General features: G+C 39.8%; 1 protein-coding gene across 1 annotated transcript; it reads left to right on the plus strand.

The window, feature by feature from the left end:
• Positions 1-591: 591 nt before the first annotated feature.
• On the plus strand, positions 592-24,158 carry sema3ab (sema domain, immunoglobulin domain (Ig), short basic domain, secreted, (semaphorin) 3Ab). The gene is made up of 17 exons (XM_054619181.1): positions 592-709; positions 10,255-10,415; positions 10,857-10,919; positions 13,539-13,658; positions 14,752-14,842; positions 15,641-15,760; positions 16,681-16,823; positions 18,624-18,738; positions 18,858-18,927; positions 19,025-19,169; positions 19,290-19,509; positions 19,735-19,826; positions 19,920-19,961; positions 20,545-20,702; positions 22,076-22,143; positions 23,206-23,351; positions 23,625-24,158. The coding sequence occupies exons 1-17, from the start codon at positions 592-594 to the stop codon at positions 24,156-24,158; spliced, it is 2,406 nt and encodes an 801-aa protein (XP_054475156.1).
• Positions 24,159-26,108: the final 1,950 nt, after the last annotated feature.

Raw genomic sequence — 26,108 nt, forward strand, 5'->3', positions numbered from 1 at the left:
AGAGAGACAGAAAATCAGTGTGAATGGGGACGAGAGAGAGAGAGTCAGTGCAGATTGTGTTTACGAAGCAAACTGGATTAGAAGCTGAAACAAACTGGACCTGTTTTTCTCTCTTGAGAAAAAGAGTAGAGACTCAGTGACAACGTGGATGGCTGATCAGAAAGAGCTGCATGCTGGTTAGGTACCAGGACAGAAAACTATGGCAGTCGTAAACAGCTCCTCTAATTTTTCCTCGTATTTAGTACGGTGAAGATCTCTTATTTGTGCTTGGTTCGGTTAAGTTTACCTTGGACATTTTGGTGTGGGAGGCTAACTTTCAGTGACATTGACGGGTAACCCCCAACTCTGCTTTGCAGGTTCTGTGTCCTCTGGAGTTGGACTCTAATTTTGGCTTTTGACCCCTGGAACACGAAAGGGTTTTTGATTTGGCAGGGGACGAGACCTGCTGAGAACCAGTCTGGACTGACCCACCAGCATTTATCCATAATCGCTGGACAACAGGAACATTTCTTCTAGTACACCAGATCTGAGACTGACCGCACTGGAGGAGTGTATTTAAAGGACCTCTCTGGCCTCTGTTGCCCCAGGACCATGGGCTCTCTCTGGGGCAGCATTATGCTGCTGTGTGGGCTGTTTCTGCTCAGGATGGAGGGCAGCGTAGCCCAACAGACCAAGAACAACGTACCCCGGCTAAAACTGTCCTATAAAGGTAAGTTCCTTGTATTTGTGCATTCCGTCAAAAATTGTAAATCTCTAAATGTGTCTGCCCTTCACCTTTTGTCTGAATTAGAGTATATGTCCTAATGCCTTTCCTCTTGATCAAGTAGTTTCAAAACCCCAAATCACATGTGGTGTGCCAATGAAGTGACTAGAAAAGCTTTTCGAAAGAAGTTGCAGCAACTGTGAGATCCTTTTTCCCTCTGAGGCAGAGAGATAGTTTCTGTCTGATTATCTGTAAAAAAAAAATACCAGCAAAGCAAACTGGGATGAAACAAGATGTTCTTCACAAAACTTGTAAAGAATTATGGCTTTTAGATGTATGCTCCTTGTGTGTTGGAATAATGCATATCTGTTTTCTTTATCATGATTTTAGTCAGGTAGTTACAATCCCTTTTGTAACTTTAAATCTGTTTTATATGTTGTTAGATCACCTGCGTGTCTCTAAAGCAAGTTCTCATTTAATGTTCAGCTAAGTATTTCAATTATTGTATTATGTTCCATTCCATTTAGTTTTGCTGGAAAAAAATAAATAAAATATGTTGTTTTCATTGAAACATCATGTCAGTGTAGAAAAATAGTATTAAACTGGTTCAGTAAATTGATCAGCTGGGAATAATAAATTGCAATTAATGGGAATAATTCAGCACAATTACCACTATGCCAAAAAGAGAGCAGTTAAGTGGTGTCTGGGAAAAAAACTTGATTTGCCTAATGTATCTCAACTAAATTGTTTACTACAAAAGTCTTTCCCTGATAAACTCTCGCTTCCTGTCTCTCAGTCCCGGTTTTGATAAACTGCTGTTATCAGTTTTGCAATGAAAAGTGGTGCCTGACAAGGACTCCCTGGCAGTTGAGCATCATTTATTCCTCTCTCCCTTTCTTTTTTTCCTCCTGGATGTCAGTTTTTCGCTCCGTTCTTTCCAGCATGGTAATTATACTCAGGATGAATGGTGTAGGTCTGTTTCAGCAGATGGCTTTCCCAAAGAGACTTTTTTCTCACTCAGCACCAGGAGATCCTTAATTATACACACACGAATGCGCACGCACACACACAGACACTCATACACACATAACTACATGGCCATCTGTAGTTAGCTAATGATACCTGTGAGCAAATCAGTCACTTAAAACAACATGCTGTCAGTTTGGGGAAACACGCCCATGCAGTGATATCTATATTAAAAGTCAGGCCTTCAGGTAGCAGCCTGGCCAGCTTGGTTATTTGGCTGTCATTTCCGCATTCAATATTTCCATTAAACCTCATTCGCATTTTGGCTGGAGGGGACAATTTTGGCACCAGATCTGGCTGAGGAGTTATAGCCAAAGAATAGCGAACAGGTATAATTTCCATGCCTGGAACGTGGTGAAAATATGATTCATATAATACTGTAGAATTTTTATCAAACATTCCATTGTAGGTCCCATTAGGCAAGTGTCATGGGATTATTGCATTATGAATCATTTATATCATCATATACATTATTTATTACCCCTGTGACAAGTGAAGCAGACTCAGATTTACTCATGAAGAGGAGGGAATCATATGATCCACTGTGGTGAATTACAGAGCAGTACCCGCTTAGACAGACTGAGAAACTGTGCAGTCCTGAGCAGGGAATATTTGATCAATGACACATGGGACTGTGAGGTAAAGGAACTCTGACCCCTACAGGTCACTGGGAAAACTGGGGAAATCGTGGTGTGTGCAGGCATCCATGTTTATGCACACACCATGTTTATAACATGTTTATAACTCTACTGAATACTTAACTCATATGAACGCAGCAGGATAGTGTTTATCTCAAAGGTGTGAACCTAAGCGGCATCCTGCTCCCCCACAGAATGAGCCCCTCAATGATCACTGCTAGACTCTCTAAAGCATCCATACCAACTTCAGCCACCACAGACACACACTTCTCGCTGAACCACAGGAGATTCTAACAGATCTTTGAAAGCGAGGGTTGAGGGGCAGAAGGGCAGTGGAGTAGGGGGAAAGATCAAAATGGTACCCCATGGCTACCTAAACAAGAGCTAAGGTCCAACTGTATCAACAACTAAGTGACATGGTGATGATGAGATAGTGGGAGGCCGTGGATTTACAGTGCACCCCAGAACCATCAATTGAGTAATTTCACATCCTTTGACATAAATTGATATGAGATTGATTCACACAATCCAGGTTAGTGAATCCTCGAGGAGTAAACTTAGATTTGTATGGCTTTGCAAGTTTATGGGGCAAAAGAAGTAGAGCACATGTTGTTTGCTGTCCAGGGAAGGGAAATAGGGGTACTTAAGTTTTATAGGATGCGAGTGTGTGTACTGCCAAAAGTACTCCTTCTCTTCCCTTTTCCTTCATTTCGACCTGTCCACCCCTTTCTTGATCAGAGCCAACGGCTTGCACACACACACACACACACACACACACACACACACACACACACACACACACACACACACACACACACACACACACACACACACACACACACACACACACACACACACACACACACAACAAAAAAAAAAAACTGCAATAGAAAATTTACTTTTAAGGTCTTTTCCCAGAATATTACTGCAAATATAAACCAATGAGTGTTTTTTTTTTTCTTACAAAAATGGATAATTCAACTTTAATGTTATCAGTATTTAGACATTTCTCTGTGATTCAAATATTACTAAAATAATCACGGACACTTTAAATGAGAATTATGTTTTAACTGCAAATCAGAAGTCAATTAGCTGCATGCACTAACACAAACTGCAGTATTAGCAATATGTTTGCTTTATCTAATCTTTAATCATATAACGCATTTTGAAGACACGTACATACACTGTAATTTTCTCTCTTGGAAGTTCAAGTTTAGCTGTGGAATTGTTTGTCATTTTTATGACCTGTGTGGAAAGGCGAACAATGCATTTTAAAGGGGTTCCTTTTGTCCTGTGGATTAAATACATTTTTCATTTGCTCTTAATAAGTACAGTTTGTTGAGGCTGTTCTGGCATCTTCAGAGCATTCATTTTAAATTAATTCATGAATATAGAAAAATCTGATTAAACATACTGATTTGATCTTTTTTTAATATGGATATTTGCTTTGTAAATTTGCTCCCTATTCAGCCATTATTGCATATTTATGTTCCTTCAGTCTTAACAGTGAAAGAGGGGACCTACTAGTCAAATCTAAATTGTGTATAATATAAATGCTATGGACAATAAACATTATGTGGATATAGTCTTGCATTTCTGGAATATTCTACTTTTGTGAACCAAATAATTGTTCAGAAATATTTCCTAAACATGCACAGGTTAAATGAAATAGTAACAAACAATTTAATGAAAGAGGATCAAGACTATGTGTATGAATACACACAGACAAACATGTAGTTACTTGAAGCAAGCATTTTCTTTTACAAAAGCAAAACATTGTTCAGACAGTGAGAATTTTACTTTGTCACATGCAACAAAAAGATTGTCTAGATTTCTGTACTAGTGTAGGAGTGTGAACGTTGCTCCATACCATTTAACAGGGGACTAGTGTCATTTTGTTCAGGCAAAGAGCAGACTTCAGTCATTCTTTACGCTCCAAGTGGGGACCATCTTTCTATTTTAGAGCAAAATACACAACAACATTTTACACATAAAACCGTCTTTAAATGTCTGCATCTTGTTATGCTGGTTCTGATAGATGCTGTAGGTAACTGAAGGACAGATGATAGCAGGATGTAAATCTGTTCAAAGGCAGGAAACAGTGATTATAACATTTGAATCCAAATTTATATTGGCTGAATGTAAGTAATTAACTGCCCAATTGCAACAATAGCTTCAGGCTTATCATTCTTATTTCAAACCTTGGGCAAAAGCATTTTAATATCATATAATTTCCCTTAGGAATTAAATTTACTTTGTCACTTAGAAATAGCACAGGCTTGTCAAACTATGTATGGATGCTGTACTGTCCTCCCATTGCGACTAAAAACAGAGGTAGCCATTGCAATGTTCACAAACTTTTGCGATTTGTCCACCCTCACAGGGACCCGTGCCTCCAGTGGCGTCTGGTTGATGGAAAAAAGCATAATCCCCATTTGAGGAAAGTGTTGTTTTAGGATGTGAGTGTTAGTACTGCCAAAAGTACTCTTCCCTTCTCCTTCACTTCGACCTATCCACCACTTTACTGATCAGAGCCAACGGCTTGCACACACACACACACCCACACACACAGGCAAATGCATTCACAGCATTACAACACAATTCTTACTCTTGAGTACCAAGGAGGAAAAGATCCAAGAAAATTGAAACTACAGCAGTAACCCCTTGGTTTCAAAATTCTTCATCGTAGTAGTCATACATTCAGCTGTTTTTGTTTTCGTGTTATTCTTGTTTTCATTGTGGTGCAAATGGACTTTTAATCAGAGTTGGAGAATGGAGAAGTTCTCTTAAAGACCTTTAATCCATAAGCACTCTAAGAATCTTCACAGTGGAGTTGGGTTTCTTGGGGCGTGCACATGTAAACTCTGAATGGCCCTGAATGGCCATGGGAAGGTATCCTACACACTTAGAGAGCTGGATGTTTGGAGGCTTTCTCGAGTTCTGAATAGTCTGTTCCCCTCTAACTGCAGGCATGTTTGTTTCATAGCAGGATTTGATGGGAGTGTTCAGTTTTAGTTTGACTTGTTTCTCCAGGGGTTCTAAGAGGATCTTTGTAGTCATTTTTCTAAGTCGTCATCTGTACCAGCTGCAAAGTAAGATACGTCTGTTTACATAATATACACTGTTCACGGCCATTGGCTGAGACACAAGCATAATGTGTTGCGAATGGCTTACATCAATATCACAATATCAATAATAATGTTTTCCAATATCAATGCAAATTACAATATGGCAAATGTATGAATAAAATCACATTTACAACGTAAAACTAAAATGCAGTAAACGTGTTACCTCTATGATATATCACACAAGACAGAGCTGTGTTTAAAAAAATATCAGCAACTACTTTTGATAGGTTTAACTAGCATGAAATTATACATTTTAACAACAGAGAAGTATCATGCCATATGATGTTACATGGCAATATTGAAGTATTGCCCAGTCATAGATAACATAAAAGGGTGGCTGTAGCTCAGCAGATAGAGCAAGTTCTCCTTAAGCAACACGGATGGTGGTTCAATGCCTGCCTCCTACTGTCTGCACGGCGACGGGTCCTTGAGGGAGACACTGAGCCTAAAGTTTTTCCCCCGAGTACTTCACAGCAGCCCAGTGCTCCTAGATGCTTAGAATGGGTTAAATGTAGAGGTCAGTTTTCATGTATATAGGTTATGATTCGAATAAAGTTTACGTTAACATATGTAACTCAAAAATGTAATGCCTGAAAAATGCAAAATATCTCGTAAAGCAAAAACCTTTAACCCCAAACTAGGGAAGTGTGCAGACCGGCCTACAATATGTGAGAGTTGGCGGTTTGAAGGTGTTTGCCTGCATTTCTGCTTGACGCTGAACAAATTACTTGACTGATGAAGCTTAGTGGTGTTTTCCCTCAGGCGTGGATGAATCAATGACTGCATACACTTAAAGTGACACAGTGATACGTTGTGTTTTGTCAGTGTGCAATCATACACTCCAGCCATATGAAGTCAGTGAAGCTGCTGAACCAGGGCCAAATGTCAGCCTTCCCATATACAGTGCGGCCACACATGGGCTATTGTTAAAACGTGTTTCTGCTTTTTCTAAGGAAGCACTTAGATAACACTCTCTGTGCCCTCCAGTCGAGGGAGAAATAGAGAGAGAAAGACGGAGGGAATGTAGGCTAAAAGAGTTTATTTATATCAGTCTCACATGGGACTGTTGATTCTTTGCATCCATTCCATCTGCCCCCTTATCTCTCTCTCACTTTCTCTCTTTCTCTTTCACTTTCCATTTTTTCCTCTTCCTATTCCTCTCTCTCTGTCCCAACTCACAAATTCGTCATAACAGAATATAGTAGTGTTGAGAAAGTGGGGGCTGGGGTTGGCGGGGGAGTTGGTAAAATAGTTTTTTAAGGAAATAAATGGGGAAGGAAAATAATGGAAAGGGGAAGGGAGCAAACAGGATGATTCTTAACAGCCCTACCTCAACAGTTACGGGCTAAAAGAGAAAATTCGTAAAACATGGCAGGGCAGCAGCTGACACCTGTTATAGGCCACACATGTGCTTATCCAACTGTCTTTGTGTCTCTGTCTTTCTGCCTGATTGTTTGTCTATATCTCTTTTAATACAGCCAAGCATATTCTATGTAGCACAACATTAGAGACGTATTATTATAAAAAACTTTGTCACACAGCTTCCAGTGTATTGAAACCATTTTGCAGCAAAAACTTTTGAAGTTGTGGATAAATGGGAGAAAAGCAACATTACTTTATCCATGCACAGAGTGTCAACCCATTGTTTATTTAACCAGAGGGCACACCAGTTCAGACATGTATAGGCTACTGCCTCTGGCATGGCTTGGAAACATCCTGTTTCTTTCCAATAACACTCATCAGAGCATGCCCCATAAACACACAGATCCACACACAATACCCATAGAGTATCTGTCTCTGGATGAATAGCTTTTAATAACTTAGCAGTGGTCTCTGTTGAATGGTCTGTTGCCATGGACACTACTCACATAGACAATTTTCACAAACCAGGGAAGTGTGTGTGTGTTTCTGTGGTGGGTGGATGTGGTGATTCTGTTCTCCATTCTCTCATACAGGGATGTGGTTTTAGGCAAAGTGAAGTGCAGTCATTAGGTCTGTGCAGTTTCCCTACAGCTCCTTGACACCTTGCTGTTTATAAAACAAGTGTATCATTCGGTGGGCTATCACTTATTTCCTTTAGATAAACAGATTATATACAAATTACACAGAAACTCCATTGTTTTCTGTTTTTTTCTCAATGTGCATTTGTTTGTGTGTGTGTGTGTGTGTGTGTGTGTGTGTGTGTGTGTGTGTGTGTGTGTGTGTGTGTGTGTGTGTGTGTGTGTGTGTGTGTGTGTGTGTGTGTGTGTGTAATTGTGTGTATAATTACCTTGCGGGATGTCATGCACTAAGTTTGATTTTGCTACAATATGCAAAGCCAAAAGTATCCCCTAGTTCTATGGAGCTAAACTACTGTATGTGAAGGAGGTCTTCTCTCTGTCTTCGACTTTCTCTCCCGCACACAAACGGAGCACTGGTGCAGGTGAGAAAGGGTCAGAGGTAGCAGTCGAGTGTGCTGTCAGTCCAGGGCTTACACTAGTGATTGATCACCAAGGTTACTAAGGAGCATAAATCTTGGACACAGCATGGACTGTACTAAGCAATACTTTCACTGCAACTTTTTACGACAGCAAGCTTCTTTCCGTTCTTAAACAGTGGCTGTGTTAAATGTAACCCAATTATACCTTGAGAAAGGGAACTAATATTCCAAGAAAATCCCCCCAATAAAATTAAAATAGAGTGATCTAGTGTAAGTGTGTCTGTGATTTACAGACACATAAATAAATATACAAGATAAAGTTGATACTGTAAATGTGTGGACACATTTATTGGATCATAATTAAATTGTGTTATGTATTAATGGATAACGCTGCATCGCTACATAATGTCTTAACCAGCTTTGGGTTTGGAAAAAGTCTCATTATATATCTTAATGACTACAGACTAGAGCTCTTCTTTATAACTTTAATAATATTTTTAAATCCACATTTACAATTACTAAGTCAGGTTTAGACATCAACTTCTCTGGCCGGCTCACACAGTACCATGAGTTTATACTTAAATTTGTCCAGGAATCTGCACAGGAAACAATGACAATAAAGACCCAAAGTCAACCCATTGTATATTACCATCCTGTGTGTACAGTTGTTTGCATGTGTGCGTACATGTGAACACGGCATTCACATGAATGTACGTGTATATTCATGCAAGTATACAATGTACGTCAGGGAACAAAAGGTTTGTGTTTGTCTGAGTGCCAGAGCCAAAATGTTACACGAAGATGAGGACGTTTGTAACTAGAGCCAAGAGGTTCTCTATTTTTTTCCTTTTGTCTCCCACAGCTGTGTTTCCTCAACTTTGAACACATTTCCTTTTTCAAATCCAGCTTTTTTCCATATATTGAGATGCTACAACTTGTATTACTCTTCTCATTTAGTTTTTAGCTGTTCTTGTGTATCTTGTACAAGATAATTAAGTGGCCTACGGATGGATATCAAATTTATAAAAATGCATGAAGACTTTAAAGCCTTCTCAGATTAAAACTACCAATGTTTTGTTGGGCAACTTTTAAGACCCATGTTTTAAATTCTTATTAAAATGTCAGCATTTATGAATGAGTAAGAGCAGATGCCCCCTCTTTCCAATTTTTCGTTTCTTGTACAGCTTGTGTCTTCTCACTCTCTCGGGTTCTGACACACTTCAGAGAGGGGGCATTCTCCACGCTAAAACATTCATGAACGTATTTGCTATTTACTCCGAAGAAAGACTAAGAGAGAGAAAGAGAGCACAAAAAAGAACCAGTTCTCCTTTGCTCCATAACTCTCCACTCTTTTGTGTGAGTGGTCAATGGGAAGCCATCATAGTGTGGTCAGACTTTGTGGGTGAGAACAAAATGTGAGAAGGACAGAGCATGAATGTGTTTGTGTGTATGTATATGTATGCACATGTTACACAAAAGTTGTTATAATGCCATAATTATAATGCCACCTTTAGAGGTTGTTACGGTAATGAGATCCTCAATGTCTATTTGTGACAAGTTTGGCTTTCCGCTGTGAAAGCAAATGTTCCTTTGTTGCCAGACTTGGCAGACCATTGCATTACATTGCAAAACGTGAGCTGTAGCCCATGGTAACGTGTCTGGATAGTTCATGTGGTTTAGAGTAATCCTGCAGTTTGGACTAAAAAATATTAGCAGCTTTATATAACATTATATATTCCTCCCAGTTTTCCACTGAAAGTGTAACAAGTTCTGCTTGGCTGCTGTGGTCAAGGTCACTTCCCCATGCAGACAGTTTGACCATTGGCTCCCAGTGTTGGCATTACCTGCCCAGTCCAATTTGGCTTGGCAGTGGTTCTTCACTATCTGTCAGTTGCCTTGCTTGGCCAAGCTTTACACTTCTAGTCCTGGGATCATTTTGTTAAGGGAATGGAAGCTACAACATTTACACAAAAAGTAAAAGAAAAAAAAAGCTCTGAAGGAAACTGATAAAATAAAGAAAAACAGTCTATAAGGTATTGGCCAAAACAACCTTTTCTTTTACTTATTCAGTGCATGTGGAGCACTACAACAGAGCAGACACACTAGTGAATGGAGAGGTGAACTTGTGGTCACAGAAATTCAAAGTGGTTGGAAATGTTGAAAGCTTTCTAAAACCAAGGCTGTGTCTTTCAGACACCCGTGGAAATGTCATAAAATAGTTTAAATAAATATTGACCTGGTGGGTTTCTTTATTTTTTGCTGCCCACAGTTGCTGTGATTTTCCCAAAATGATTATCATATTATGCTGATCGTAACTTTTCCTTCCATTTTTCTCTGCAGACATGCTGGAGTCCAACAACCTTGTGACGTTTGAAGGCCTCGCCAACAGTTCAGCTTACCACACCTTCCTGTTGGACGAGGAGAAAGGAAGACTCATTGTGGGAGCCAAGGACCACATCTTCTCCTTCAACCTCCTCAATATCAGCAGAGACTACGCACAGGTACAACCATTGTTTGAGTGTCTGTCTAGTGGCTTCATACATTTATTAATTCATCATGACTTTAAGATTGTTTTTATTTCTGACCGACTTAATATCTGCCTTGAGTGTACGTCTCCATCCAGAGTGCCAGTCAGGGGCTCAGGTATCTCGGGACTTTCTTTTCTGTTTCTACAAAAAAGAGCCTCGTGAATATTTCAGACCATGGCTGTCGCACACGATCACACGCTGTGCCAGGCATGTTAGCTGCTCTCTGCACACCTGGATTAATAATGGAGTAAACTGAAACAAAGTGGATAACAAATCGCATTGTGACCCCTTCAACCCGCATGTATACACATGCGTGCACACAAGCAGCCGCTGTATTGAGTCACTATGTTAAATTGATTCGAGGAGGGGGCTGATTCTTCTCTAACATGCACAGGAACTGTGTCTGTGTTGCAGATCCCTTGGCTGGCTTCTCCCACCAGAAGAGATGAATGCAAGTGGGCAGGAAAAGATCTCTCGGTAAGAGCTAAAACTATCCATCTGGCAAGTCGGGTTTCATCATTTTGCCCCTCCACTCCAACAGATGTTTTGAGAGGGACTTTGTTCTCTTGAGCTTTGAAAGTTTGGCAACTCTGCAGGTCGGGGAGTACGCTGGGATGACTTGGCATGTGTGCTCCATATATATGACATTTTAATCATAAATGCTATTATTTATTTTTTTATTTCACTGTGTTGACATATTCAGTCTGTCATGTAGACAACTCACAGCCTATTGTAGCTCACCATAGGTCTGGTTATAATCTCAGAGCCAAGATCGACACCGCCATTTGTCCAAAATCACAAGCCTCTGGGCACTCCATTTAATAGACTGAAGCCTCGGAAATTGCTGTGCTCTCTGCCAGACCTACTGGACCTATTAGAGGTTTAGTCTTCAATCTCAGTCAGTTTAAATAATAAAGTTAAACCTTTCACTAAGCTTCATAATGATGAGCATTATTCTTATCCTGTGCCCTACAGTTATATATTTGAGAATAAAACACACACACTTAATCATCTTGGATTTCCAAAGCTGTACAGTGTATCTATGTGTTTAGGCTAAGAATCTTAGAATAAATCGATGAGCTTCGAAGATCAAGGATCTGAAACAAAAGAAAAAATGCTGTTGTGCCATTTAGATGCAGGGCATTTTCAGATTCCTTACCTCACTCAACCTTTGCATGACAAGCCAAGCATCACAACTCCTTGTGGCCGAGTCCAGTTTGAATGCATCTTGTATGGTGTGGTGAAACTCTGTGTAAACACACTGAGAGGTTGTCTCTGCTCCCTTCAAGCTGTGTTATGAATTCTATTTTCAAAAGAGCCTAAGGCAATATGCTGGAATCTAAAATCATGGCAATGCTGTTTGTGCCTCAGTTGGCTGCCTGGGCCTTGGCCAAGCTCTCCTGCCCTTCTGTGTGGCTGATTTGAAGCACCATGAAATCCTTTGTGTGTTTTCTGTAAACATTGTGGCGTGGATGAATAAGGCGCCCGGAGGGGTGGTCTTTCTGTTATAGAGTCGAAGGAGAGTGAGAATTAAAGAAAGCTGGAGAGAGATGGAGAGTGAGTCTGCTGATGTCCCCTGATATACTGCAAGCAAACACTTCAAGAGATAAAGCTGAGAGGAAAGAAAGCGATTGATGGGTGTGAAAGGTGTGACCCACAAGAGAAAAAAGAAAGCTGCAGCTACAAGTCATTGCCAAACATAGCAATCCCTAAACAAAGTGTTAACCTAGCAGAATAAAGGAAAAAATAATGTTCTGTTTAAGTTTAATATTCATATTTTGTGCTTTCTGTTGCACATTTATCTTTAATCCTTGGGCTCACTTCTTTGGATCTGCAACAAAATCTAAAATTAAACAAAATACATTTTTTAAACAAGCTATTTGGATAACATAGGTTAGCATAGGTTGATTGAATTGTAAGTGTGATTTTTATACAAGGTATAACATGTTGGACACACCTGTATGGTTTTAGTCCTGTTGCCTACATCATCTTTCCAAATATTCATAGGTATGAGGAGTATCAATGTGCAGAGAGATCAAGCAAATACTTACAGTAGTGTGTTATTGTTTGGAACAATGATGTCCATTACTCAGATATACCCATGCACGCGGGCATTTAAATCCAGGCAAAGACAGCTGCTTAGATGACAACAAAAGCTCAGCAAACAGAGGCTGCTATGTGCAGATGACCTCAAGCCAGATAAACTTAGTCATGCATAAATTGTTGTGCTATTTTCTTTTTTTCCTTTTTGAATATGTGATGACACATTCAGTTTTATTTGAGGTCAGGTCTGCTCAGGCACGTGCTCCCATAGCACAAGGAAATATGCCATATGGCATCGGAGCAATGCATCCAACAAATACAGATGCCTGTTGTGATAATTATGCCTATGTTCCTACAATAATTATAAAACAAAGACATAAGAGGTCAATATAAAGCAGAATCAAGAACATCCCTTATGTATTATCCACTGACAGAATAAACGTAAGCCGACGTTGGCCTGTATTAAAGTGATTGGTAAACAGAAGGATTATTGTGGTTGACTTCTGTCAACTGCCTCTTTTATTATTCTAAGGTCTAATTCCCTCATTTGATTTCACAATATTCCATGGGAAATTACAAAGCAAATATGCATAAAATCTCTGAAGCCAGCAGTTAGAGATTTCACTGAGTTCAGAGAGAAACACTATAGCTTGTGTGATCGTAGATGAATTGAAAAAGATACAGCGTCATGGATAATAAAGCTTAGTCTGGTCTTAATATAATTTTCAGAAATATTATTCAGCACACTGAAAAGGCCATTCTCTGGGGAATTACAGTAGATTACAGTCGGCTTTGCTCTCTGTTTTCATTACAATTTTCTCTCTTTAAGTATTGGATTTTTCTCTGTGACCTGTGCTCTTAGTGAGGTCTGAGCTGTTTATATATGCAGCTGTTTCACAACTTTCTTACTGACCCAAATGTCAGTTGCTATCACAACTAGCTTTTGGACGACCATGGTGCCAAAGACTGTGAAAACTGTGAATTTAATATATTTTTTTGTCAAAGGTCGACTATCCATCCAGCTTAATCTTTTCTCTGTCTCTGGTCCATCAGAGGGAGTGCTCGAATTTCATAAAGGTGTTGCAGACGTTCAACCAGACCCATCTCTATGTGTGCGGGACAGGAGCCTTCCACCCTGTTTGTTCCTACCTGGAGGTCGGCAAGAAACCAGAGGTAGAGGGGCACATTTAGTTTTCTTTACTGCCTCCACTTCATATCAAAGTTTCATATCATAATAAAGTTTAAGTATCATATCATAATAAAGTTTAAGTATTTAAAGTTGTGAAGGACTATGTGCAGTCGAGTGTGACTGCAGTCTCTGATGATTTGCTAAGCACATAAAAATGGTTTAATTCTGCAAAATGAGGTGGAAAATCACACACAGGGTTTCATCACTCTAATTTGGAACTGCTGTGTCTTTGTGTGTGTGTGTGTGTGTGTGTGTGTGTGTGTGTGTGTGTGTGTGTGTGTGTGTGTGTGTGTGTGTGTGTGTGTGTGTGTGTGTGTGTGTGTTCATTTCAGTATGAGCAGAGGAAATTGCTCTCTTCTCCTCCAAATGTCACCGAGTCAGACTTATGTGTGTTTCCTATTCATTAGACAGCTATTTACAGACAATTAGAGGCAGGAAATATCTCTGATGAGATCCATTTACTACATATAAGTCATGACTTAGACATTTTCATGTAATTCTTTTGATGGATATCCTATGAGTGTCGAGATCACCAAATCCTAGAGAGTGATGGGATTTATTGTTTTCATTCTCAATCCTTTCCTGTTAGACTATATAACGGGGGAAATGTGCTCCAGTCTCACACATTCTCTCAGATGTATCTATTTGTTTATAAAACATGTTTTACACACTACATGGCATGAAATTATGTTTTGTATTTGCTTTATAAGCAAACTATTTCAAGTAAAATAACACGCATATTAAGGTTAATTCCAAACCAAAATGTTGCACTTTTGCATCACATTTTTCTGTGATTCACTATGAAATATTTGGCAACCTTTTGGACTAAAATTGTGTCCAAATTCTGTTCTGTTGGATTCTGTGTGTTGTTACAATGCTCATTTTCCTAAAATACCATAATGTTCTCCCAATGTGGATGTCACAGCAAAACTTGTTCCCTTGAGAGAATTGCATTCAAACTGAAGCAACTCTTTTTTTCTCTATTTAATTTGCCTCCTTAATGCCTGAAAATAATGTGAACCCCTGTATTTGACAGTTTACTACCACCCGTGTAACTTTCTGTCTCTCCATGTCCAGGACAGTGTGTTCAAACTGGAGTCTCTTGTAGAAAATGGCCGAGGGAAGAGTCCCTATGATCCCAAGTTACTCACTGCCTCAATGCTAATTGGTGAGTTAAAGACCGGATACACTTTGCTGTTCTTCTGTGTGTTAGAGCAAGGTCATATAAAAACGTGGGAGTCCTGAAAACACCCTCTACTTCACTCTTTCATGTCAGAAGATATATAGGGTTTAGAGTAAACTTGAAAAACAGAACGGGGCATTACTGTCATTCATTACCAGGGGATCAGCTCTGTGGTTTGTATTTACACACTGGGAACCCCTCATTGGCAGGACTGCAAACTCTATTTCAATCTGAATATACCTCCTTTAAGTGCTGGGCGTGCATGGTAGATGACGCTTTATTGAGCTTTCTTTGTACTGAAACCACATCTTTTGCAAATAAAGCAGAATAATGTGAGCATGTCTTTCCTATTTACCCCCAATTATGGCCAGTCACATTGTGTTATATCATACCGTTTAACCCAGCAGATGGCCATTTTCCAGCCCATCACCCTTCATCTCCTCTCCCCTTTCTCTCTCTCCCCTCTCACCATTATTATGTACTCCCCCTGCCTTACACCTCTGTCCTGTCCCTCCTCATGTGTCGCTCCATCCGTTCACCCTTCCCTCGCCTCCCTTCTCAGCCTGCCTACTGTGTTAATGTCAATTTCACACTCCTGATGTTCATAACGTCCATCACTGTCTATGTTTTCTCAGGACTCCGCGTCTAAACCTGTACAGCTAAGCCCCTGAACAATTCCTCAGACTTTTACACATGGATCACTGTGGGGAAATCAACTCATTGTTTTCTCATCCAGTGGTACAAAACTAACTAAAACTAACACTTCATTCCTCTTAATTTCAGATGGAGAACTGTATGCTGGGACATCAGCTGACTTCATGGGACGGGATTTTGCCATCTTTCGCACTCTCGGAAAGCATCACCCGATCAGGACGGAGCAACATGACTCCCGGTGGCTAAATGGTGAGAGAAAGGAGGAAAATCACTGGTTAACTTTCATTGTAGCCATGAGCAGTTTTAATTATGCAACAATTTTTGGGTCCTTGATTTTGCAATCAACTAAAATGTATTATCATTAGAATCGTAAATGGCAGTTGGTAATGGCAAGACTGATGTTGTAACATTGGATTGCGCCTTTTGTTTTCGGTATGCTACCATAAGGCCTCTACATTAATAGTTTTAATATCGCTGTCCACTTTATGGGGATGACACTCAGCTGTACTTATCCGTCAAATATGATGGTCTCAGCAAACTAACTAACCTAAAAGATTGCCTGGACTCAATGGACAATGATATATATATATATATATATATATATATATATATATATATTTTTTTTTAATAGAGATAAAACAAAGTAAACTTGGTGCAGTATTGTCCCAGATAAATCAAATGACCTTGCAGCTGTCTCTAGGAATATTTTTTTTCTGCTGATATCAAGAAACATGTCCTCACAACTGTCTTTGTAATTCGTTATAATCCTGCTTTTTCTACATGGCTCAAAATATTGCGGCCTGTCTTCTAAAAAAGACAAAGCCCAAGAAGCACATTTCTCAAGTGTTGGCTTCTCTCCATTGGCTGTAGGTGGAGTTTAGAATCCAATAAAACTTTTGTTATACCTAACCGGCTCTACAAGCATGAGCCCTTGAGTACCTCTCTTAAAATGAAGGCATACCGATCACTTGCTGTCCTTATTGCTCTTGTGTTCACTACAACTACCTGTCTGTTTGATATTTGATACTAAATGCTTTTATTGGGAGGCACATAAACTTTTTTTTGAAAACTGCTAAATAAATAAACACTTTGAGATATAACGTTAACACTTAATTGATACATATCTTGATTTCCTTCATCTCAAATGTGAATCTCTCTATGTGTTGCAGATCCCAGGTTCGTAGGCGTTCATCTAATTCCAGAAAGCGACAACCCGGAAGATGACAAAATCTACCTGCTCTTCAAAGAGAATGCTATGGACGGAGAGCACGCTGGGAAGGCCACACATGCTCGCATCGGGCAGCTCTGCAAAGTACGCATACACATATTAACACACACAGACATGTCCATTCAAGCACACACTCTCACAGGCCGGCTCTCACAAAGGAGAATTCAGACAAAGACACACACACTCTCACACCGACATAATGTGAAATAGCTTCTGTATCTGGAAAAACACTTGACGGGTGTCTGAGTGGCTTTCATAATGGCAGGTTTCAGGGGCTGTTATCTGTGATTATTTTTAGCCTGGAGAAGAGTGGGCTTTGTTGTGTATGGTACAATCAGCCCCCGAAGACAGAAACCTGAGAGAAATGTTAAATGTCACCAGAACCTGAGAGGCAAAGACGCTTTCAATGGCAGCACTGTTATCCTAATGCCAGGCTTTGGCACTGATTGGGTCTGCTACACCCTCTAGCTCAGGGGGATGGTCATGTTAAATCACTGGCCTTGTATCAGCTTTCACATTCCAAATCCTACTCTTGTTCATTTAGCAGAACTCCACCAGGCTGACTGCAGATCAGCGAGTAATGTCCAGCCTCAACCGCCTATTTAGCTGCATATCGTGCCTCTGTCATAATCTCTGATTACCCAGTATGTCAGGAATCTGCTATGCTCGACGAAAGACAAGCCATCCATTTTACAAGATGTGGTATTAATTTTTGGCCTATGCATATTTGGACACATTCTAATTTACTGTCATAAATCAACACCAACTGGGATACATTTTTATGAGCCAGCACTTTGTGCCTCTGTGTTTGTGTGCTATGATCTGGAAAACAAACACATTACTGTGAGGCGCAGAGGCACATATTTTTAGGATGTGCTGGGACATAGAGTACTTTAGATAATAGTTTCTTCACAACATCTAAAAATCCATTATTTATCATGGGAAATTCATGGGATGTTTGGTTGATTGACAGGCCTCTTGAGTAATTAAGAGAAAGCACATCCTGCACTGAAATATTTATATCACAGTAAATGTAAAGTTGATGTTTCATATCGTCTGCCTAATCTGTTTTAAATAAACTGTTTGGTGTATGTGTTAAACACTGATTTGTCAGTGTGTCGTGTGTAAGGCTCAAATCTATTTAGTGGAAAGAATCAGTCAATGTAAAGACTATTGGAGACAGTTAACAAGCATCCATAGTCATTTGACCAACAAATGCAAACATTTATCATAGAAACAGTGTATTATCATAGCGATACTACCTCATGATCAGAGCAGGTAAGACTCTGCTGTTACTTTGTAAGGAGGATGCAGTTTACCAGACACCGAATCTGGTTTCTCAAAAGATTAATTGATAAGCCTTGACATACACTACAAGTTCTACAAGTTTAACGTATTACAACTTTGAAGGGCTTTCTCATTTTTTCCGTATCTGTTTTGTAATATGAATGAAGAATGACGAATGAAGTATCTACAGTATGCTCTAAAAGGCGTAAGAGGGAGAGAATGAGACCATCCATTGCATAGGGTAGGCAGTTCTCATGCTCCATATGCAGCCAGCTAAAGAACGCCACACCTCATTTAACAAGAGGGTAATGAAGCATATATTCTCAGCTCAGCAGTAGGAAATTCTGAAATAAGGCAGTGCAAGTACCTCCATCAACATCTTATAGCCAGTGTTTGTATTTTTTATTTTACAGACATATAGCAGCATATAAAAAGAAAAACTCAAGGAAGGTTGTTTAAACATGCTATGATATATTAGTATACTCTAAAGTAGGGAAAGAAACTGTATAAAATAAAACAACAATTGTCTCAATATTTCTGTGAGTTCCAAATAAATGAATTTCCCTGCTGAGCTTGTGCATGTGATCTTGCCAACAGAACGACCTGGGAGGCCACAGGAGTCTGGTTAATAAGTGGACCACCTTCTTGAAGGCGCGACTTATTTGCTCCGTGCCTGGCAGTAATGGAATAGACACACACTTTGATGAACTACGTGAGTGATTGCTCCCGCAGCTTAAAACGTGTTACGCACATTTTTTGCTCAAGATGAAATGCAATCGTGTCAGTGGTGAATGTGTCTGTAATATACATTGTCCTCTCTTTGGCTTTCAGAGGATGTTTTTCTCATGAGCACAAAGGATCCTAAGAGCCCGATCATCTATGCAGTATTTACCACTTCCAGGTACAATGTCTGACATGGAAATAAACTTGGCTGTGATCACTGATTGCAACAAGAACCTGACCTTTCCTTAACCGACTCACTCTTTCTGCCCCATTAGCAACATCTTCAAAGGTTCAGCTGTGTGTATGTACAGCATGACAGACATCAGGAGAGTGTTCCTGGGTCCTTACGCTCACAGAGATGGACCCAACTATCAGTGGGTGCCATTCCAGGGACGTGTTCCATACCCGCGGCCCGGCACAGTGAGTGCAGTTCACTATTAACTGGCACGTCAGCGTGTTATGAACTGAGCTTGACAGTTAATTCTACTTCATGTCCTACATCATAATTCTTCTAACACTTAACCTTTTTTTTCTCAACAGTGCCCAAGCAAGACGTTTGGAGGGTTTGATACAACCAAGGACCTTCCTGATGAAGTCGTAACCTTTGCCAGAAGCCACCCAGCCATGTTCAACCCAGTATACCCCATTAACAATCGACCAATCATAGTCAAAACAGATGTGGACTACCAGTTCACCCAGATAGTGGTGGACAAAGTAGAAGCAGAAGATGGCCAGTACGACGTCATGTTCATAGGCACAGGTATACATTTACATACATACTTTAAATTTGACCTTTTATTACCTACTATTCTATGTTTTATTCATGTACTAGACTATATATTATGTTATATTATATTACTAGCTCATCTTATATTATATCTCATATCCCAAACAATATAATAATTTACCATATTATGTAAAAAAAATTCTGTATATATTATTCATTATAATATATTGCATCATGTGTGCTTCCTTTGTGTGTTAGACATGGGGACGATTCTGAAAGTTGTATCCATCCCCAGAGGCTCCTGGCATGACCTCGAGGAAGTCCTATTGGAAGAAATGACTGTCTTCAGAGTAGGTTATTTTCTTAAAGGATAAAGAATGACCATAGCATCAGCGGGTGTTGTTTAATCAATCTACTCTATTGTCATTTTCTGTTCGTTGCAGGAGCCAACAGCCATTACAGCGATGGAACTTTCAACAAAACAGGTATTAATTGTTGTTCCTATTGCCTGTAAAATAAAACGATAGCGGCACCCTAGCCAAGAGGAGATCTTAAGCTGATATCAAGATTACTCTGAAAAGAATATTACTTCATTAAATGAGCTCAGTGAAGGCTGGAGATAAGCCTCTTGGACTGCATTGGGGAGAAACATACGGAGATATGATACATAATGAAAAAGGGTTTTTTTCTTGTCTGAAAACTCTGTCTCATAGTGAGTTAGAGCTTTTCCTCATAAGTGACGCACCTTGCTGTTTGGATAAAATACAGAACAAAGACGCACTTGTTTTGAACACTTGGAGATGATCTCAATTAGCTCGTCAACTTAAATAGCAGGGAGAGACAAAACGGGACAGCTAATTTACAGGTAAGTGGGTGCTTAGCAACTGTAGGAAAATAGTCTGTCCACATTCCTGACTTGTATTTTCACTTTGCAAACACACAAGCTGTGCCAAACATAGGCATATTACTCAAAGCACACTGCTCATCCAGACATAAAACCTAAATTGAAGCTCCTCAGACATAAAATATTGTATATTTAAAGTCTCTCTCTCTCTTTTATCCTCACAGCAACAACTGTATCTGGGCTCAGACATCGGTGTGTCCCAGATGCCTTTGCATCGGTGTGAGGTTTATGGGAAGGCTTGTGCTGAGTGTTGCCTGGCAAGGGACCCTTACTGTGCATGGGATGGCACCGAGTGCTCCAGATACTTTCCCATGGCTAAGAGGTACTGAATGCATACTCCCACATTCATGTCATGTCGCCACCCTGTCATTGTGTTTTACAAGCTGCCTGACACCTTTTACACAGCGACTAATCAGAGCTTCAAAACACAGAGCACTTATTTTTTGAAAGTGCAATATGATACTTTCAAACAGCAGCATTACTTTAATGCATCTGGCAAGTTTTAAAGCATACTTTGGATAAATCAACACATTCTCAAACTGAAACACACTGTAAGTAGCACAGTTAGAATGCCCTTTTAATATGAAAAGTATAACATCAACATATGTGTTTTCCACACAGTTAGAGCAACCTGCTTTGGATGTTAACTTTCACAATGTACAACACATGTTTGAGTAATGCTTATTTAAGAATTACTTTAGTTTAAAATATTGACTATATTTAACAGAGGTACAACCAGATTATAAGGCTTTTCACATGGTGATTCAGGACATATGCAGTCAGACCGCGATTCAGGGCTGGCGCTAGGGCACACTTATAGTGCAGGCTTTGTATATTTGCCAAAACCCCCTAAAGGTAGAGGGTCGTGTTTCTACCAGAGAGACAGAAATATAACCTGCCTCATGTGTTTACCGTAAATGAGACCCAATGTCAGTGATGTCTGGAGGCTGTCTGGGTGAACCAGGGGTGAGGTCGTTGGTAGAGGTTCGGTTGTAGTATAGCTGTCGTACTGGACTGATCTGTATGTGTTCATGTATGTGTGTACTTGTGCTCTTTGTGCAGCCTCCCACTCATAGCTCCGTGGGGCTTATTGATTTGAATGCTAGCTGCACAGTATCCTGTTCTCGCTGGTAGTTGGACTCCAGAGTGTTACGGTCTAACATAAGATAGCCAGCACAAACTCTTATCTACAATTACCAAACACACCAACGCTGGGTCAGGACAATGGGAAGCAGAGGGTAGAAGATATCAGTTTGCTTTGGTGTCTCCATAGTTTCTTATCCTTAGGGTTATGTTTCACACTTTATTTGAAACTCCATCTCTTTTGCATCTGCAACCCAGAGGAATGACAGGCTGGAATGATTGAGTAGGTTTGAATTCCTCCGTCATACACACCCTATAATTAAAGCTTTTCTACGATGCTATGGGCTGCCTGCTCCTGTTAGTTTATTTATTTGTGTTGGCCTATTGCTGCACATCGAAACCACATTCAAATACACACCTAAACACAAACTCCTTGCACACATCTTCACACACACACACACACACACACACACACACACACACACACACACACACACACACACACACACACACACACACACACACACACACACACACACACACACACACACACATACAAGGAAGCCGGTTTGTCTGCTGACTCATGAAGGGTTTATATTTGTGTTTCTGCAGGAGAACAAGGAGGCAAGATATCAGGAATGGAGACCCACTCACACAATGCTCAGATCTGCAACACCATGGTACATAATTGAAAAGAAAATGTATTTCACTTACTATTGTATAATCAAGGCAATGTGTAATAAAACATTTTTATGTTGGGTTTAGTACCGCTTTTATTGCTCTGACTAGTAACATATGTTTTTTTATTTCCAAATGACATGTTGAGCTTTTGTTTTAAGGATTTATTTCTTCTTTGAACATAAAAATGGTCCCAAAGCGGCTGCTGGCCTTTCCTTATGTGATCAAAACAGTAGAGAAGCCAGTTGAATGTGTGTGCTTTATGTGTATCTGGTGGTGTGAAGATTAGAGTGAGTCCATGTGTAGCTTCTAATTAACATGGTCAGGAATCCACCAAGTCTCCTCCCTGTCGCCAAGCCCTCCACTCTACTGCCCTGTTAGTGTTCTTAGTCCAAAAGCAGGACTCTTACTGGTTTCTAATACACCAGGATTATACATTTACACACAAAATGAATAAAAATGTTAACGAAAGCTGTGGATTTGAGGAGTAATTCAGAAACACAAAAAGTATCGCTACCTGTTACTACCTACTCAGTAGGCAGAACATTTTTTGATCAAGCACTTTCATTAAAAAACATCACTCTATAAAGTAAGGATTAAAGAAACAAGAGAATGAGGGAGAATAACAATATTTTGTAGCAGATCTCACTGGAAGCTGCATTTAAAAATTTACATCAAGTTTTAGGAAATCATTCAGAAGAACACTGACCTGACTGAATAGCATTGCACCAACTTGACTGTATTAAACCCATTTCTTCCAGTGAATGCCTCTGTGGTGGGAGCAAAATGCACATGATTGAGTGTGATAAAAAAGAGACAGGAAAATGAGAGACAAATGTAATGTAAAAGACAGTCATTGACACAAATGGAAACTGGGCTCCTATCTCAGGCATTATAAAGAATTTTACATTTCAGTCAGAGAAAAGCAGAAATAATTTAATACAGAAATCAACTAATGATCACAAAAACTGGTCTTCCATTATACCAACTGATAATATCTGCAACAAAATCATATACTTTACTGCTACAAACCTGCTGACTAACATATTCTGATTTCTATCCAGATGAACTAAGTGGGCAGACGACTCTCCTGGATAAAACTGTGTATGGGGTGGAGAACAGCAGCACCTTTCTTGAGTGCAGTCCCAAATCTCAGAGAGCCCTGACATATTGGCAGTATCAGCACTCTACTGATGACCGCAAAGAAGAGGTAGGAATTACCTCAGCACACACTTAATCTATTGTGTGATAAAATCTGAATAATGATGGATGGTACTTCATAATGAACAAAACTGTAGATAATACAGTATCATATTTTATTAATATTTGATGCCATAGTTGATTCTTGTGAAATACATTTGTGTAATTAAAACAGCCACACGGTATAGCGGAATAGATATATGGAAAATGTTTAATCTCATATCTTTCTTATCTGTATCTCTGTGCCCTTCACTCTGTCTCTGTCGCTGCCATCATTCTGTAGATCAAATCAGAAGAACGTTTCATCCGCACGGACCGGGGCCTACTGATTCGCACACTCAACAAAAAGGATTCTGGGATCTATTTGTGCCAGGCGGTGGAGCACGGCTTCATGCAGACGCTTCTCAAGGTGACCTTGGAGGTCATTGACACTGAACGCCTGGAGGATCTGCTGCATAGGGATGAAGCTGCCGCAGCCAGCGTCCCTGCCCAGGGTCTCTCCCCACCTCAAGAAACCCCCAATCAAAAGCTGTGGTACAGAGACTTCCTGTCTTTGGTCAATCACCCAACTCTGAACAGTGTGGATGAGTTCTGTGAGCAGGTATGGAAAAGGGAGAGAAAGCACAGGAGGCAGAAAGCTCACCTGGTGCAGCAAGCACAAACACACCAGCAGCACCAACAGCAGCAGAAGGTTGTGAGCCCTCGTGCTCACACGCATGCTCAAGGGCTGGCAGCCAAATGGAAACACCTGCAGGATAGGCAGAAGGGACGCAACCGCAGGACCCATGAACTGGAGAGGGCACCCCGCAGTGTCTGACCTATAACCCTTGACTTTTACCACCCAAACCACAACCTTATTCTGTAACCCTGAGTAACCTACCCACCTTTCTCCTTCATACTGAGATACAGACATCTTCCACAAAGACTGGATAGAAAAGTTAAACTGGTAAATGGTAATACTATTCTGATCAGCTGGCTGGTGTCTTCTGTGCGTGGGTAGCCATGTTTACAGTACGACAGTACAAAGGACTGCAGGAAACAGGATGCCGTATCACGCCAGACCATTTGAGCATATTATCTCAGCTGGCCTCTGTGGCCCAAACACTGCAGAAAAACAGTGTGGAGCAGCACAAGAACTGGATGCACATACCACCCAACAGACATGACTGATTCCACATTGAGATGTCAATGGCATTGTCTCATGGCATGCTAGTTAGGTGTCTTTATCAGTGTGAAACTAAGTACCTAAAAATACCTGATCTTTTCTTTTTTACTTCACAAATTTTGAGTAGGTGTGATTATAAAGGAACAGTCTAGAGGGTAAATGGACTTGCAGTGGAATTACAAGCACAAATAAGTGGAGTTCATGGAAAGCACAAATTGGGAGATTTGGTCATTTTCGGTATTGTGGATGGTTAGATCAGTCAACACGCGAAATAAAAACGCCCAAGCACTGCAAGAAATGAGGAGCAACTGTCACCATTTGTCAACAAATACAACTATGTAGCTAAGATGTTTAAATACTGTATTCTATGGTGTCTCCTCATACTAAAGGGAGTGGCTCGCAGTTGTCTTGTTGTTTTATGTTGTTTCCCCAGATAAACATTTATTTAAGAAAAAGTCTGTAAACAGAGAGATTTTGTTCTAGTTAGTGTGTCTACGCCCTAGATAAGCTTCCCAAATAAAGTCAGGTTTTATTATTTTACATCATATCAGTACATGAAATGTCAAACTGTATACACTTTGTTTCCACTATATGTGTATTTATTGATATACAATTATGTACATTGTGAGATTATTTTTCGTGTAGGCTTCTTTTTCTCTTTGGTTTGATTAATCTGATTTACAGGACCAATCTCTTAAAATAACTGTATTATCAAAAAACGGTAGTGAGACAGGAATATATTTATCATTAATGGTCAATATTATATGCATTACATATCAAATGCACTGAGCAACAACCCAGTATCTATACTTTATTTTTCTTCCGCATTTATTGCCTCATAATCATAGTCTTCACAGGCAGCGCAGTGTAACAACTGAATTTCACTGCATGAAACATAAAAACTCTAATTATAACAATCCTGTATTTGATTATAACAATCCTTTATTATACAATGAACACACAAACCTGGAATGTAGCTGTGAACATTATGTAAATATAAATACGATAGTGTATGTTTGACAAGTATGACACTGTGTAGTGCATGTGAATACTATTGTAGTGTTCCTGTTTTGCTATAGCAATGATATACTAGTCTGGTGTTGTCACCGTTATTCTGTTGTTTGCTTATTCAGTACACAATATTAACAATTTCAAAGATGTACATACTATTTCTGTTAGGACTCTTATCTGTATAATTGATCATTCCTGAGCTAGGTATTCATAATTAAAATATAAAGATTGAAACAGGATCTATCTGTGGTTTTAAACCGGTCCACAGACCCGTTAACAACAATGAACAACTATGTCAGTTGAGCATTGCAACACATCAGTATGTCAGATGAGCTTTTCAAGTGAGTGTTTGCAAACCTCATCTGCTTTTGGAAGATGAGAAACAGCTGGAGCCGTCCTCGAGAAAGCAATTTTAGGCTAACAAGACAAACTCAACACCAGAGTTGTGGAACTTTCAGTAGAGATGGGCATATGATAAGATCATCATTATAAAAACAAAATATAGAGTGCCTCACTGCATCCGTCCTGGACATACGGCGAAAGTGAGGAAATGAAGTGCTGCTGCTGCTGCTGCTTTTTGTCATGATGATG

The sequence above is a fragment of the Anoplopoma fimbria genome, chromosome 19, assembly GCF_027596085.1.
Source record: "Anoplopoma fimbria isolate UVic2021 breed Golden Eagle Sablefish chromosome 19, Afim_UVic_2022, whole genome shotgun sequence".
NCBI lineage: Eukaryota > Metazoa > Chordata > Actinopteri > Perciformes > Anoplopomatidae > Anoplopoma > Anoplopoma fimbria.